General features: G+C 36.8%; 1 protein-coding gene across 16 annotated transcripts in view; it reads left to right on the top strand.

The window, feature by feature from the left end:
* EMB2771 (E3 ubiquitin ligase) overlaps positions 1-15,509 on the top strand; it is a 79,707-nt gene that overhangs the window by 31,769 nt on the left and 32,429 nt on the right. For 6 of the 16 annotated variants that reach the window (XR_016061378.1, XR_016061379.1, XM_020666686.2 and 3 more), the window contains 7 exons: positions 3,556-3,873; positions 5,284-5,367; positions 6,111-6,203; positions 6,321-6,380; positions 7,409-7,507; positions 7,750-7,890; positions 12,682-12,762. Coding sequence is in view for 11 of the 16 variants with exons in the window: in XM_020666686.2 (XP_020522345.1) it covers positions 3,556-3,873; positions 5,284-5,367; positions 6,111-6,203; positions 6,321-6,380; positions 7,409-7,507; positions 7,750-7,890; positions 12,682-12,762 (876 nt within the window). In the remaining 5 variants the exon portion in view is untranslated. Of the gene's footprint in view, positions 1-3,555; positions 3,874-5,283; positions 5,368-5,872; positions 6,032-6,110; positions 6,204-6,320; positions 6,381-7,408; positions 7,508-7,749; positions 7,952-12,681; positions 12,763-12,925; positions 13,157-15,509 lie in introns of those variants that run through there. The other 10 variants (XM_088874588.1, XM_088874587.1, XR_016061380.1 and 7 more) reach the window with 9 other exon arrangements.

Genomic DNA, 15,509 nt, shown 5'->3' with positions numbered 1-15,509 from the left:
CTCTTAGCTTCTAAAGAAACTAGGGGAAAGTGGGGCATCCCAATGATATTGAAAATGTGGGCCCCTTGTTGTATGCTATGTGTAGCCACACACATGTGGGCACCAGGCCCTTAGGCCCCCACTTGAGTCCCTCACTAAAACTGGGGCCCTAGGATTGTTAGAAATATCTGAAACACCCTTCTAGCCATTTTAAATAGATAAAATGAATTTTAAAATTTTAAAATATTTTAATTTCTCAAGGGCATTAATAAATTTTAAAAAGATATTTCTAGGGTTCCAATAAATTTTTAATCGCTTGTAAAATAATTCTAGAAGTAGATTGGATCCAATGGGTCAGAAAAAGTGATTTACGAGAGGGCACTCCATTGATGTTAAAAATTTGTGATCCACAACTGTTTTCTCAAACTAACCCAATAAGACCCATGACCTACAGTCAATGACAATGGCTTATGATTGACTTATCAAAGATGGCCAATAAATAGCAAAACCACAAATCTAGTGTGTGGATTTTAGCTTCTCCCTAGAGTTAGTCATATTCGTGAAGATGAACACACACAACACATGGATTGTCTCTTATGCGTATACGTGACCCTCCCAAGGCTGCTTCCTAAAATGCAGTTATCATGTATATATGCAATGTTGTGGTTGTTGAGGATTTGGCCCTATCCTCTAATCGCATGGAGGAGACCACTAGTCTCTTGACATATAGGTATCATCCTTGGGCATCTCTCCATCCGCAACGTTGGTTGACTGTACAATGTAACCCTTAGTGGTAATGCCTATGCCCCAGGGCAAGAGTTTTGGACAAAGATATGGGCGTAGACCGCTCAAACCTGTGTCATTCAACCAGGGGTTCATACATTCCCATTGAAGCGTGCATGCTCTATAATTTTTAATTTTTACATGTTTTCGAGGTCTTTAAAGGCCACAAACCCAACAATTTTAGGAGTCAATGATGTGATAAAATAGGGATATATTTCTAGAAAGCAAATTGGGATGATGCTTTAAAGATGGTGGGCAGAAATGTTTTTGGACTTCAAGCTGTTTTGTTGTTCAGTTGAAGCTAATAAGTACTTCACAAGCATCTTTTGGAGGTAATATATGACACGGTTTACGTTTTTTATCATAGGACAATTCATATTAGGATAACGACCTGATTTGTTATCACACATTTCATGTTAAGATAACTAAGTTAATTATATTTTAAAACAAAGTTAATTATATTTTAAAAATTTTATAAAAGAAAAGAAACTATATTTTAAAAAGGAGAAATCATGTAAAATAATAATTATCATTTGAACTTGAGGTTTATTAATTAGGAAAGTTGGGTGTCCATTCACTGTATAATGTACTGTTAGCCGAGCTTCTACCTGAGAGTTGTATTGTGAGTTGACAAGGATATATGAGAGCATGGCTGGTGTCATGCATATGTTGGTTCTTGTTTTCAATCATACCATTGAGTCAAGTGTGAGCTATTGACTATCAGTTGATGGTCTTTAAGGGAAGTTTTGTAACACGTGTAGTCATCCCTGTATTGGCTCGAGGACATGTCTCAGAAGATAATCTATTTACAATGTCAATCGTCCTCAACAAAACAAAATATTATATAGGGAACAACATTTTATGTAATAGGACCTTGGCCCAAGTTTCAGAATCTATGATGTGGCTAGAGTGCTAGTATTATAAGTTGTAAGGAGTAAAAGAAAGAGGCAACTGTTTTGCCATAGTTTCGCTAGGATTCCTACCATCCTGAGAAGTAGAGGCTGTCCTGAATGAATTTGTTGCGATGCGGGCTTACAATGGCAAAACAGCTCCTTTTTTTTACTCCTTGGGATAATTAAAGTTCTAGATACCATGAAGATCATAGATTCTAACAATTGGGCAAAAGTCCTCTTATGTCACTTGTCCTTCTCGATGTACTAAATTATTTTTCTTTATTGAGGGTAATTGACATTTCAAATTGATTATAACTCGTTTTCAATCCTCAAGCCATTGAAGGGGAGGACTGTATAACATTACAAGACTTCCTTTAAAGCCCAAGACCAATTATTAACATAATATTTGCAGCCAAGAATAAATGCCTCCTTTTCTGAGGCTTATAGTTGCCGTTTGCTGGATATTATGTGGGAGAGGTAGTGGAACGGATGTCAGTCAGACATTGGCAAGGGTTAGTTTATGGGAAGATTCTGAATTATGGTTCAGAAGAAAGAATCGAATGAAGGTTCTGGGCAGGAACAACACCATAACTACGGGGGGGTTCGTTGGACTATGGTTACTCAGTATATTTGTTGCAGGAAATCCACTGTATGGCAGTTTCAAAAAAATAAAAAAGATCCACTAGATGGCAATAGCTAGGCAAAAGTAGGCTCCAATTTTGGTGGTGCGTCCCATAGTTGCTATGTTCTGATAAAAGAAGCTACATGGCATTGCAAAAGGTCTAACCTGCTTTCTGAGTTTTCCTTGAAAAGTTTACATTTAACTCTCTCTCTCTCTCTCCCTCTCCCTCTCTCTTTCTCTCTTTCTCTCTATGTCCCCTTGTCTCCCTCGCCCCCTCCTCCTCCTCCTGTCTCTCATTCATCTTGAGAAGGTTAAATCCTTATCCCAGAGAGATCTAATGGTTTGTGAGGCATTTAGGGTGTAAATCTGGCAAAAAAAAAAGTAGAAATGAAAATTATACACATGCCGTGGGACTTTCCCCTTTATATCTTGAATGCATGTCTGATTATTAGCATATCTTTGATTGATCTATCATTCTGCATCTGGCATTGTGTATGCATGCTTGAGAATACTTTTCCATGGTAGAATTTAACCTATTTTGACCTTGCATAATTGGCTTGAGACATGCAGTTGTATTTGGGATAATAATAATTTGCATTTAATTTGTATTTGAACCAAATCACTAAGTGTTGTTGGTTAAAAAGATTCCCATGCAGCCATGTTAAATGCATATGTGGTCTACTAACCACCTCTCATGGATTTGTTGTGTTAGCATAGAGCATGTTAAGAACCTATGTATGCCACAGACACAGTGATTCAGCCTGTTTTTATCTAACTCTTTGCATGACTGTGGCTGGGGGATGGTATATTTCCTTCATCTGGGCTTGTGATACTTTTTGTGGTTTTAAAGTTTCCAAATTTCACCTGTTGCGCTGCCTCTGGGCGTTGGATGTTCTAAATGTTGCTAGGTCTCAGAAAATGTCAGAACTCTAATTTTATAGTGTATGAATCACTGTAGGAGACAACTTGCTGTACTATACAGACACGGAAGCACCAGAACTTAAAGAAATCTGTCTAACAGAGGAACCTTTGGTTCCTCAAAATAAAAAAGTGCTTTATTGACTAAAATTTTGAAATTGGATATGCTTTAATTGGTAGATTTTCCGGTAAAGGTCCTCAAATAGAAACTTTTTGCTTTCATCTCGTAAAGAAAGAGTTTGGTGATTATTATCAAGCCTGATGCTCGATCATGTCTGCAACTTCTGTGTTCCATTACCTTTTTACTGCCTCACGGATGTGGGTTTCTAACATTGATTGATTATTCTTCTCGCTTCACAGGCACTGGACCGATGTCGGGAATCACCCCCTGTTGACTGGCCTGCTGCTGCATATGTACTTGTGGGCAGAGAGGACTTAGCAATGACTTGTTTTGGACACAAACCACCATCTGGCCAAAGTTTGGTTTCTCTATCATCTCCATATATGTTACACGTGCGTCCAGTGACTGTGCCTTCATCAATTTTCGATGCATCTGCATTGGATGGTAACACGGTCGAGAATACCGATTCTCTTGATGGGTCTGCTGCAGATGGCATGGAGCAAATCTTCAATTCCAGCACACATTTGCGGTTTGGTCGTGACTTGCGCTTGAATGAGGTGTATTTTGTCATACTTAAAATAATTTTCTAGATGGATTTCAGCACCCTCTAGCTTGCTGTTAACATTGGAATGTTTTGTTACTGAAATTAATAATGTGGATCCATTTTCATAAACTCTGGTGCTGTGCATTACTGAACGGCATGAGTTTGTCTTATAATGTGCTTCCATGTGAACTATGTGTTGCACATTCAGAGAAAGTTAAGTATTCCTTTAAAACTATACTGAAATATAGGTCTTGGAATGGGTTTTTCTCCTTGTTGATGAATGTATTGCGATGTTTCACTCGAATGCATGATTGCTTGTTAGTACCTATTCTGTGAACAAGGTCCCCCTTAGAGTAGCACTTGTAATTTTTTTGATGCGATAAATAACTTTTATATCTGCCTGTATATGTACGTTGATATGTATATGTATATAGGAATCATATACATATCTAGACAAATTTTAGACTTGGATTTATACATACATATGCATCTTAAAGATGCATAGTTAAAAATAAAACGAGGTACATACAAGAGGAGGAACCTCTCCTAGATCATATTGTTTCTCGAAGTTTTCTTTAATGCCTTTATCTTTTGTAAAATCAAGAAATGATTTTAACATTTGCCATTGTGTTGTTGCCCTTCAGTCCCTAACCACCAAATCAAGTGCGTGAATCTGAGGAGAGTGTGAGATCTTGCGTCTATCTTTTTTTACTGCATTTTCTTTTGAGGAAGGGAGTCAAGGAGGATGCTGATACCATAAAAGTTTGAGGATCTATGTATATTATTTCTCACTCTAGAAGTATTTGTGCATATTACAATTAGTATTTTGATTAAAAGCTCTAACCAACCTTATGGAGCACCAATTTATGGAGAAGCAAAATAGTGGAATATGTACACCACATGCTCAAGTGGCACTAAAACTCACAAATTAATTCTATGGATTACTAGGCCATTCTCTTCATTTTGGCCTCATTTTGGTTAAATTAAGGGGTGTTTTATAGATTTTGGAACCAGTAAACGAGATATTTTGACATTCTTCTTTAGTCTGTTGGGATGTGTATGATCTTATTTATGCTATAGACTTGCTTTACCATTGCTTACAAAGCCTCTATGCTGGAAAATGACTTGGTCAATCTGCAAATGTTGAATGCATGTTTTGCCTGTTTGGTTAAATTATTGTTCCTTACGCCTTGTCATCATATCTTTTCTTCTACTTGAGTATATGAGCATTGTCAGTCTTCTCTAATGTATTGGAGGGGTTCTTTTTGAGTGATTTTTGTATGTTGTGGACTATGTTGGAGTACTGGTGTTGCATGAAACTTGCACCTCATTATGCATTCTATGGTGAATTTTCTACCATTTGACGCCATAAGTATGCAATTTGCTAAGTTGGCAGTGGATTTATTCTTATGTGGTTTGTTAGGTCAGGCGCCTCTTATGTTCTGCAAGACCTGTAGCTGTTCAAACTCCTGTCAACCCTAGCGCGTCTGATCAAGATCTCCAGCAGGTGGATGAACTTATTGTTCTCTCAACGTATTTTATTCGATTTTCCTTTGGCATCAATTTCATGTATCTCATTTTTGGACATATAGCAAGATAAATTGTTCCAACGAGTGCTTTGATTTCCTGTAATGATTGATTTTTTATTCTGTTGTGGGTGTGATCTTATATAATGTTTTCTAGCTCATAAATTTGATTTCATGATGTTTAAATCTATCAAGTTTTAACAAATAAAAAGTATCAACTATCAAGTTTTAACAAATAAAAAGTATCACAGTTGACTTTAGTGTTTATCACAGTTTGATCATAAAAATTACCTTTTCTAGGTCGAAAATTGAAATAGTGTAGTCTTGACACATTGTTTAAAATCATGATAAGTTGACTCAGGATTCATCCTAGTCGACTTGCCTTCGCTGTGTGCTGTACCTTGCCTGGTTATTGCAAAGGGCTTTTTATGAATTATGTGGGTATGGAATGATCTTGTGAGAGGGCCCTTGCATGGATTATTGCAGTTCTTTATTCCACAAGTAGATCTCCTACACTTTCTGGATGGGGGCTTGGTGGCTCCACGTCCACCAAATCATGATGCTGTGGGAGATTTAGATTTATGCTAGCAACTACCAGAATATCTTTGAGTTTCTTGCAGTTGTCAGATGTTTATTTACTTTGCGGTAAACTCATATATCTCTTTTGATTTCCTACTGCCCTTTCCTATCATTGGTATTGTTTACTGTGTATAATTTGGCACAGGCTCAGTTGTGGCAGCTAGCTCAACGAACTACTGCATTGCCTCTTGGACGGGGAGCATTTACTCTTGCTACCACCTCTACGCTCTTGACAGAGGTACTACTATATCATTAGATAGGAACTTTTGTGATTGGCTTTGCTAGTCTTCTGTATTGTCTAGAATACGTTATTAGTGCTTATTCACGCCTAATTGATTGCATTGGAATTATGTAGGCACTTGTTGTTCCAAAACTCAATTTGGCCGGTCGCTTGCCCTCACAACAAAATGCAACTGTATGCCTGTTTATTTGTGCTTAATTATAATTTGCTTCAATGTTCACAAGTATTATCATTTGGTTGCATTTATTGGGATTCCTTTTATATTTTCCAATTCCCATGAGAGATGCCTACTATGTTTATTTTATTTAGTGAGTGGTGGTGTTTGTCTTCTCTCTAAAATGACAATGTCAGCATGTTAATTACACTAGATTCTAAGCTGATGTGGTTTGGATTCACTTTTTCCTTTACTTTTCTGGGAGCTTATTTCTTTTATTTGGCAACCTTTGGAAGTTTTCTGATTATAGTGCTTGATGTCTTTGAGTTACTTCTAGTTTGTCACTTGCTTGGAGGGCATATTTTACTTAGACTACAGATTGAAATGACTCTTCAATTTGGTCATTTCAGGGACCACTAGAAAATGTGGAAAATATGGAACCAGAGAGAACATAGCAGAAAATATGGAACACATAAAAAAAATTTAATTGCACTTTTGAAATGAGTTTACTTTTAAATTGGAATAACATCAGAAAATGATGTGAAATTTATGACATGATCAATTCGTATAAAATATCTAAAATTTCAGGAGGCAACCTGAATTCTGTATATAGTTTGAATTAATAAATGCTTAATGATTTCTTTATCCATATATACATATATATGTATGTATATGTATGTATGTATTACTATATGTCTTGGTATGTGTATACTGTGTAGGATTATCTGCTTGCACATATTTTTGGAGACTGTTTGTTGGGGTCTTCAAAAGATATAGACGGTCTCGCTTGCATGTATTGATTGATGCCAACTTTAAACTCTGATTATTTTCTCTCGCCATACTTCCCTTGGAGCTTCTTGCCACTTACCTTGTGGTGGAGCAGTGGAATAATATTGTTTCTTATCTTTTAATGGTTATTTTACTTTTGTAACTATTATAATTATTGTGCTGTTTACCCATTGCTGTAAGTGTAGATTCTTGAACGTACATTCCTAGGCAAGCCTGTGGCTAACGTTACTCAACCTGTAAGATTTCCCACTTTTAATAGGTGAATCTTGATCCAAATATAAGGAATATACAGGAACTTAGGTCATGGCCAGAGTTTCATAATGGAGTTGCAGCTGGATTAAAGCTGGCGCCATTTCAGGTTTGTTGCAGAAATATATTGTTAATATTTTGTAATGACTTCTCTACAGCGTATTTAACTATTATAAACATGTCCAACATTTTTTTACTATGAGTATTGTTTTCGAGGACTGTGACACTCTTTAAGATTTTGGGCTATAGTCAATCCTTTATAGGGAAATATAAAACTACCTAGCCCTGAAATGAAATAATTATACTTTTTGACGGTATTAATGTTTAATACTCTCGATCATGTGCACGTAGGGGAAAATGTCAAGAGCATGGATATCTTATAACAAGCGGGAGGAGCCAAGTGTCACTCATGCGGGGCTTCTCGTAGCGTTAGGTTTGCTTGGGCATTTACGTGTTCTGACAATGACTGACGTTTACAAGTATCTTTCCCAGGTTCACAACTCAAGAACACTGATATAAAGTCTGATTTTTACTTCTGAGTAAATTGCTATATGTGAGTTGGATTCTGGCATTGTATTCCTTGCAGAATTCATATGTGCTCAAATAAACAAAAAATTATCATATTATCGTAATATATTGTGATGTGACATCTACTAGTGTTCTCCTTCGTCTGTTCGTATTGCTCTCTCTCTCTCTCTCTCTCTCTCTCTCTCTCTCTCTTACTTCTGTTCAGTTTTATTGGCACTTGTTTTGCCTTTTTCGCTCTTTCTTAAGAGGCTTCTTTCCCTTTGTGTTCTAATTCTCTATACATCTCTTTCTCTCTTGCTGTTCATGTTTTTGTTATTGTTTCTCTATATCATGGTTTCAAAAAATGGCCAGCCCAGTGTGTAGGCACCAAAGAGGCCATAGGCTGCCTCGTCTAGGGCTTGGTAGAAGTTGATGGGGGGCTTGCCTTGGTGGGTCCCTAGTGTCCAGTCTTGGGCTGGTGCCCAAGAGCCTCCATATAAAATTGCGGAAAACCCCCCTTATAGGGGCATTTTGGGATTTCGATCCATGAAAAAGGGCAAAAAGAGAGAAAAGGAAGGGGGGGGGGGGGGGGGGGTGGGTTAACTCCACCATAGTAACAAATACTCTCCTGAAACCTAAAACCTGAAACGGCCAAAATCGATGGATTTTGTATTTCTTTTCGAGAATGCTAGTGAGTGGTTGTTTGTAGACCCTGGGACTGAAGAGGTATTTCCTTAGGGAGGGTTTAACTTGGGATGTTCTTGAGGAGGCTTCAAGTCATCTTTTGACCCTAGGAGGGCCTCTAGATCAACAAGTACTGCTGGTATTTCACAAAAAGGGATGGGGGAAATAGGAGGAGGGGATGTAGGCAGATTCATAAGAAATTGAAGAGGACCAATTTGTTGAAGAGGGTGATGTTTCTGATGATGATGTTCTCGACTCATATGAAGGTTTAGGGAAGAAGAATATGAAGAATGACAATGTTGATTGAAATTCAAGTAACTGTTATAAAGAATTGAAGATCTCATCTTACTTTTCCTATGTACTGGTCTTTTGCATTACATCATTTTGTATTGGTCATTTTTGTCTCATTGGAGATCTGCAGTCTATGAGTATGATTGCATGAAGTATGTACTATGGAGTATGGCATATGGACATTCAATCAGTTTTACAATATGGACTTGTTTGTTTTTGTTTTCAGTACTTTAGTTATTCGAAGAATCAAAATTTTCAGTGATTTTGATGCAAATCAAGAGATAGATAATTCAAATTTTATTTTACTTTTTATTTTGATTTTTATATGCTAGAGTATTTGGAGCAAGCATATCGGGACTGGAAGAAGAAGAATTAGCGAGAAACTGTCGTCGCGAGAAACTTTTGTCGCGAGAAATTGTCGTGCCTTCTTTTTTTCTTTTAGCAAATATTTGGTTTTTTTTTTTAAGTTCTTTTTTTTAAAAAAAAATTACAAGGTCCGCCGTTTTTTGGGAAGGCTTATCTTGTAATTAGGAGGCTACATTTTTGTCTTTAGGGTAGGCTTATCTCTTAGAGTAAAGAGTCCGTCACTCAAGGGAAGTTTATCTTTTACAAAGTAGTGTATAGGTTTATCTTTAGAAAGGGATGTCTAGGAGGTTTTAGAAGTAGTAATAAAAGGTTGGACATGTATTGCAGTGGCTGGGATTTTATTTTGATGAATAAAAAAAATTGACGTGGAAAAAGGAGTTTAACATAGAGAGAGAAGGAGGGCTTCTTTGCTTTGTGTTTTACTTTAGTGGTGCGTGGTAGAGGTCTCAATTCTCCACGTTTGTTTGCTGGTGACCTCAACTTCATCAATTGGTATCGGGACAAGGATTTGATCCCTAGACTCGTGGGATATGATGTAAATCAAGGGATGGACAATTCAAACTTTTATTTTATTTTTATTTTGATTTTCATATATCCGAGATGATGACACTAAGATTATTTTGAGTGAGCATATCGGCATTGAAAGAAGAAGAATTAGCTAGAAAATGTTGTCGCGAGAAATTGTCATTCCTTCTTTTTTTAGCAAATTGTTGGTTTTTTTTAATTAGTTTTTTTTAAAAGATACTTTTTTTTAAGAATGTTTATCTTTTAATTAGGCGGTTACATTTTTGTATTTAGGGAAGTTTATCTCTTAGAATAAAGAGTCCGTTAGTCTAAGTTTACCTTTTACAAAGCAGTGTAGAGGTTTATCTTTAGGAAGTAACATCTAGGGGGTTTTAGAAGTAGTAATAAAGGGGTGGACGTGTTTTGCAGTAACTGGGGTTTTATTTTGGTGATTGAAAAAAATGATGTGGAAAAAAGAGTTTAATGTAGACAGAGGAGGGCTTCTTTTGTTGAGTTTCTCTTTGATGGTGCACGGTAGAGGTCTAGACTTTGTGCATTTGTGCCCTTTTTCTTACATTTTCTTAGTTGTACATTCTTTCTCTCTCTAACAACGTGGTTGTAATCCTTGTTAGCTGCCAGTGACCACAACTATGTCAGTTGGTATCAGTGCTCGGTTCTTGTGTGAATCGTGGTGTTGTTCGAAAAGGTGTCATGGCTGATGGACATGGTCGACAGCTGGATACCGGGAATGAGCCCATCCAGGGAGAACGAGACCTTCGAGATATCGAGATTGTTGACTTGAGAAAGCAAGTTGAGGAGTTAATCTAGCACTTTGCACCAAATCTAGTCGCGACACACTATGATGACTGTATCAGCATTGGGAGCCTCATATTCGAGAGAGTAGATCGTGGGATTTCAATATCAAACTTGATCTACCTGATTTTGAAGAACAACAAAAAGGATTCAATGTTCAATTGGATTCAATGTTCTTTGAATCAGTGGAGATGGTCCTATTTTTGATAATGACTCTGTTTTTGATAAAGAACCAGGTGGTCCTATATTTGATGGATATCCTATTTTTGATAATTGGATGAAAATGAAGAACTTGGAGTTTCTATCTATGGCGAGGAACAAGTTACAGGTGATGGTGGCAGTGATGGTATTAAAGTGGATAATGGTGGTGAAGAGGTTAAAGAGGAGGCAATGGGGGCAGCTACATGAAAGAACTCTTTTCTCTCCCAATGATGGGGTTGACGTTTGCTGTTTCCAATTTGACGATTCCACCTACGCGACCGTAGTTGGTTGTGGCAAAGCCTTCAGTAATTAGTTCAAGGGTATTTTATTCAGACCTATAACACACAGGTCCGAGAATCAAGCCCGATTGTAATTGTGCAATATTTGGGTTGAGAGAAACCTTGTGTTATGAGGAGGATTCCGATTAACTCATTTCAAAACTTGGGGGTATGTTTTCTCCAACCAGTGGAGAATGATGCAATTCTAGAGAAGGATAATTTAAATTTTTATTTTGATTTTCATAGATTTGAGATGATCGCGCTAGATTATTTGGAGCGAGCAGATTAGGATTAGAAGAAGAATTAGTGATAAAATATTGTCGATAGAAATTATCCTGCTTTTTTCCTTTTTTACGCAAAGTTTTGGTTTTTTTTTTAAATTACAAGGTATGCTGTTTTTTAGGAAGGTTTATAGGAGGTTACATTTTTGTCTTTAGGGAAGGCTTTTCTCTTAGATTAAAGAGTCCTTTAGTCTAGGGAGTTTTATCTTTTACAAAGAGGTGTAGACGTTTATCTTTAGAAAGGAACATTTAGGAGGTTTTAAAAGTAGTAATAAAAAGGCGGATGTGTATTGCAATGATTAGGGTTTTATTTTGGCGAATGAAAAAATTTTCCGCGGAAAAAAAAAGTTGAACATAGAGAGAGAAGGAGGGCATCTTCTCTTTGTGTTGCTCTTTGTATGTGGTAGAGGTTTCGACTCTCCGCATTTGTGCCCTTTTTCTTGCATTTTCTTCTCAGTCCATTTTTTCTCTCTCTAAACACATGGTTGTAGTCATGGTTGTTGGCTGTCAGTGACCACAACTATGTCAGATTTGAATGTGTTTCAACATTTATATCAATATATTTGCATAAAAAAGTTGTTTAGCATACGTATAAATTCATAAATATACATTTTTGACAAATATATCTGCATATGTGTGTTTGGACAACACACATATGCATATGTATCTAAATATTAAATCTCTGGGCACTTGAGGTTCTGGGCAGCCGCCTAGTCGCTTGCCTAGGTGCTGGGTGCCCTGGGCCTCCATGGGCACATAGGTGCTGCACAGCGTTTTTTTATAACCTTGCTCTATGTACAGTGAATTCCGGTGTAATCATTGGCAATGAGTAACTTTATTTTACCAGTAAAGTTAAGGGTTGGCAAAATTTGTATCAGACCTAGATATTCCTCTACATGTGCAATTGACTTTCTTTGTGTAGCATTATTTTGGATTGCCTTTGAGGGCTATTTGTCAGTCTGTTTATATTGGTAAATAACGCAACGTGCATATTATATGCTTGTCTAATACTTTGAAAGGCCTTTCCTAGCAGAATGTATTATGCCTTGTTATTTTCTCATTAGGGCAATTGCTACACCCTTCTGGAATTTTAGTAAAGATTAAAGAGTTACTGGTAGTATTACGCATACATAGGTAGAATGTGGTAAAACGGCCCAGTTGATTGGAACCTGTATTTGTTGTAGTTCATGCTTCATGTTAGTTTTGTGAATTTATTGTATACTCTGAAATGGCTCTGATCTTAGAGTTTTCCACCATCAATTTAATATTTGGTTATTTTCCACCATCAATTTAATATTTGTGTTACCCATTTGAACCTGTTGTTTTGTGCAACCTTGCTGATGATGTTACTTCCTCAGGAGCATGATATGACAACTGTGGGGGTGTTGCTTGGCATGGCAGCAGCACATAGGGGAACAATGCTGCCTTATATATCAAAGGTTCGTCAGTTTCAAATATCAATGCATTGACATATAATAACCCATTGCATAATAAGATGTTTTCTTATGCTATAAACATGCAGTCAATGTAGTATTAAGTATAAGGTGTGTACAATGTTTTCTCTGTCAGAATACTTATTGTTTTTCCTGAATTCTTCTCCAGAATTATTTGGACTTTAGTTGTAATATCTGAAGGCTTTAAACTTCATTGTTGAGAATGTTTTGCGTAGTTACTGAGATAGCAACCCCAGAGGCAGACCCATTTTGGAACTGTGGTTTTACATTCTGGAAGCAGTTGATCCCTTCTTTATGGGATTTTGATCCCATGACCTATAGGATTGTGGAGAGGGATAGAGAGGGCCTAAGGAATAGAAGAGAAGAGAAGGACACAAAGGTAAGAGGTCTGCATAGATAGTGAGAATAGAAACAAAAGGAAATGCGGAGAGAGTGAGAGAGAGAGAGAGTGAGAGAGAGTCCCTTATTGATAGGGATGTGGGTGCATAACTTTCCAAATTTTAATATTGATGCAGGGAAATTTGAGGGAACAGTAAAATCAGCAAGAAACAAGGCTAACACAAGCACAATTTGAAGAAATTTAGGGTTTCGTATCCACACCTAAGTTAGGGTCGTAAAAGCCCCAGCTTTTCTCTCATTCAATTTCAAAAAATTATGTGGAATTGTACCTCTCATGGCCCCACACACCTCTTATATATTATAGTTCAGTGTTCAAAGACATTACATGTCCATACAGTGATTAAAACGACCTATATATCATAATTTAAACTTATATTTAGTAATGACAGTTTTATCCCTTTGAACAGTACCAATGAACAGTACTCATGAAATAAATAAAAAATATAAAAACCCTAGAATTCTTCGAAACCTAAAAATCCTCAAGATAAGTCGTCAAACTAAAAATCAAAATATACATCCTTTAAAATTAAATAAAAATTAAAAATAAGTTTAAATTTGCCCTTCATCATTCTCCCCTGGTTAGAGAAAACTTCTCATGGAGTTATGAATGTGCTAACATGAAATTGGCATTAATCCAGCGTTCTTCAACTCAAATATTATAAACATGATCCTGGGAGGGTAACTGCACTAATCAAAACACAATGATTGTGCGTTTGAATTGAGAAACTCTTGATGAAAGGATCATTGTATGTTGGTGGAATATTTTGAATGACATAAATTTGTTGAAATTGCATCATTTAAGCAATGAAACCCTGCTGAATTTGCCCAAACTCTACTATAGAGCACGCCATGGGTGCATCTTTGATATCAACGACTAAATCAACAACTTCATCTATCAATTCTCCTTTGAGTCCTTCATCTTTTTCCTCGTCAAATACGAATTCAACCACAAAATCTTGATCATCATCGTGGAGTGGGTCTCCTACAAGGTCTTGTTTTTCATCTAAGTATGCGCTGAATATTGTTGGCAGATCCCAATCTATATTCTGCTGATTTTCGATAATATTTGTGTCCAAATCAAGAATTTCATGCTCGAAATCGAAAGCCCTAGAGTGATGTTCTCCACATCTAGGTCTTTTGTCACTATCCTCATTACTTGACTCCCCATGTGTAGCGCAAAATTGAAAAAGCTTGTATTCGAGGTCCTCTTGGGCTGAAAGATCACCCTCTGGCCCATTATAGAGGTTTGTGTACTGCTGCGCGAGCTATTGTACTCGCCTTTCAAGTTCTTCAATTTTGTCATCTATATGATCACATAGTGGATCTACGAAAACCCCCATATACGACCCCTTTTCGCTGCTATAGGTTCGCCAAAGTCACAAACCTTAGGCAAATAATCAACCAAAAACTTCTGAAATTAGCAAGATCTAGACTGTTTTGGCAAAACCTTAGTCAAATCAGCAAACCCTAGACCCCCACTGTAACTTCTCCGCTTTGTCGTTGACTTAAGGCACCAAAAACAAAATCGGTCCTACAATAACTCTATACACTACTATAGTACTTTCAGTGTTGATTACGGGCTCTAATACCAATTTGATGTAGGGAAAAGTGAAGGAAACTGTAAAATCAGCAAGAAACAAAGCTAAGCATAAGCATAAGTTGAAGACACATGTTTCTTGTCCACACCCAAGCTAGGGTTGCAAAAGTTAAGCTTATTTGTCTTTCAATTTCTAAATTCATGTGGAATTGACCCTCTCAAGGCCTCCATGCACCTCTTATACGTACAATTCAATGTTCAAAGACATTACATGTCTATAATATGATTGAAATAACCTATATATCCTAACGGAAACTTAAATTTTATAATGACAGTTTTGCCCCTGTGAATAGTACTTGAGTAGCACTCATGAAATAAATAAAATTAAAAGAATATAAGAACCCTAGAATTCCTAAAAAAACTAGAAATCCCTCAACTAAAATTAGAGTATACATTCTTTAAAGTTGAATAGAAATTAAGCAAGATATATATGGATATTTGGAGTGTGAAACGCAAGGCGGCATTTGATTAAAAAGATGAGATGCAATAAGTACAACATCAGTCCAGAATTTCTTGGGTGCAGTCATACTCAAGAGAACAACACGGCCCACCTCTTAAAGATGTCTATTCTTTTTTTCAGGTACACCATTTTGTTGTGGTTTATAGGTGCAAGAATTTTGATGTTCTCCCCCATGCTCTTCCAAGTAGAATTGTAGCTCCCCATTATAATATTCTCCACCTTGGTCAGATTGAAGTACCTTAAATTTTAATAGCAAATTGAGTCATTATTATCTTA

Source organism: Amborella trichopoda, chromosome 8 (assembly GCF_054954075.1).
Source record: "Amborella trichopoda isolate Santa Cruz 75 chromosome 8, AtrichopodaSantaCruz75HAP2 v2.0, whole genome shotgun sequence".
Classification (NCBI taxonomy): Eukaryota; Viridiplantae; Streptophyta; class Magnoliopsida; order Amborellales; family Amborellaceae; genus Amborella; species Amborella trichopoda.
This window is presented reverse-complemented; position numbering and strand designations above follow the sequence as displayed.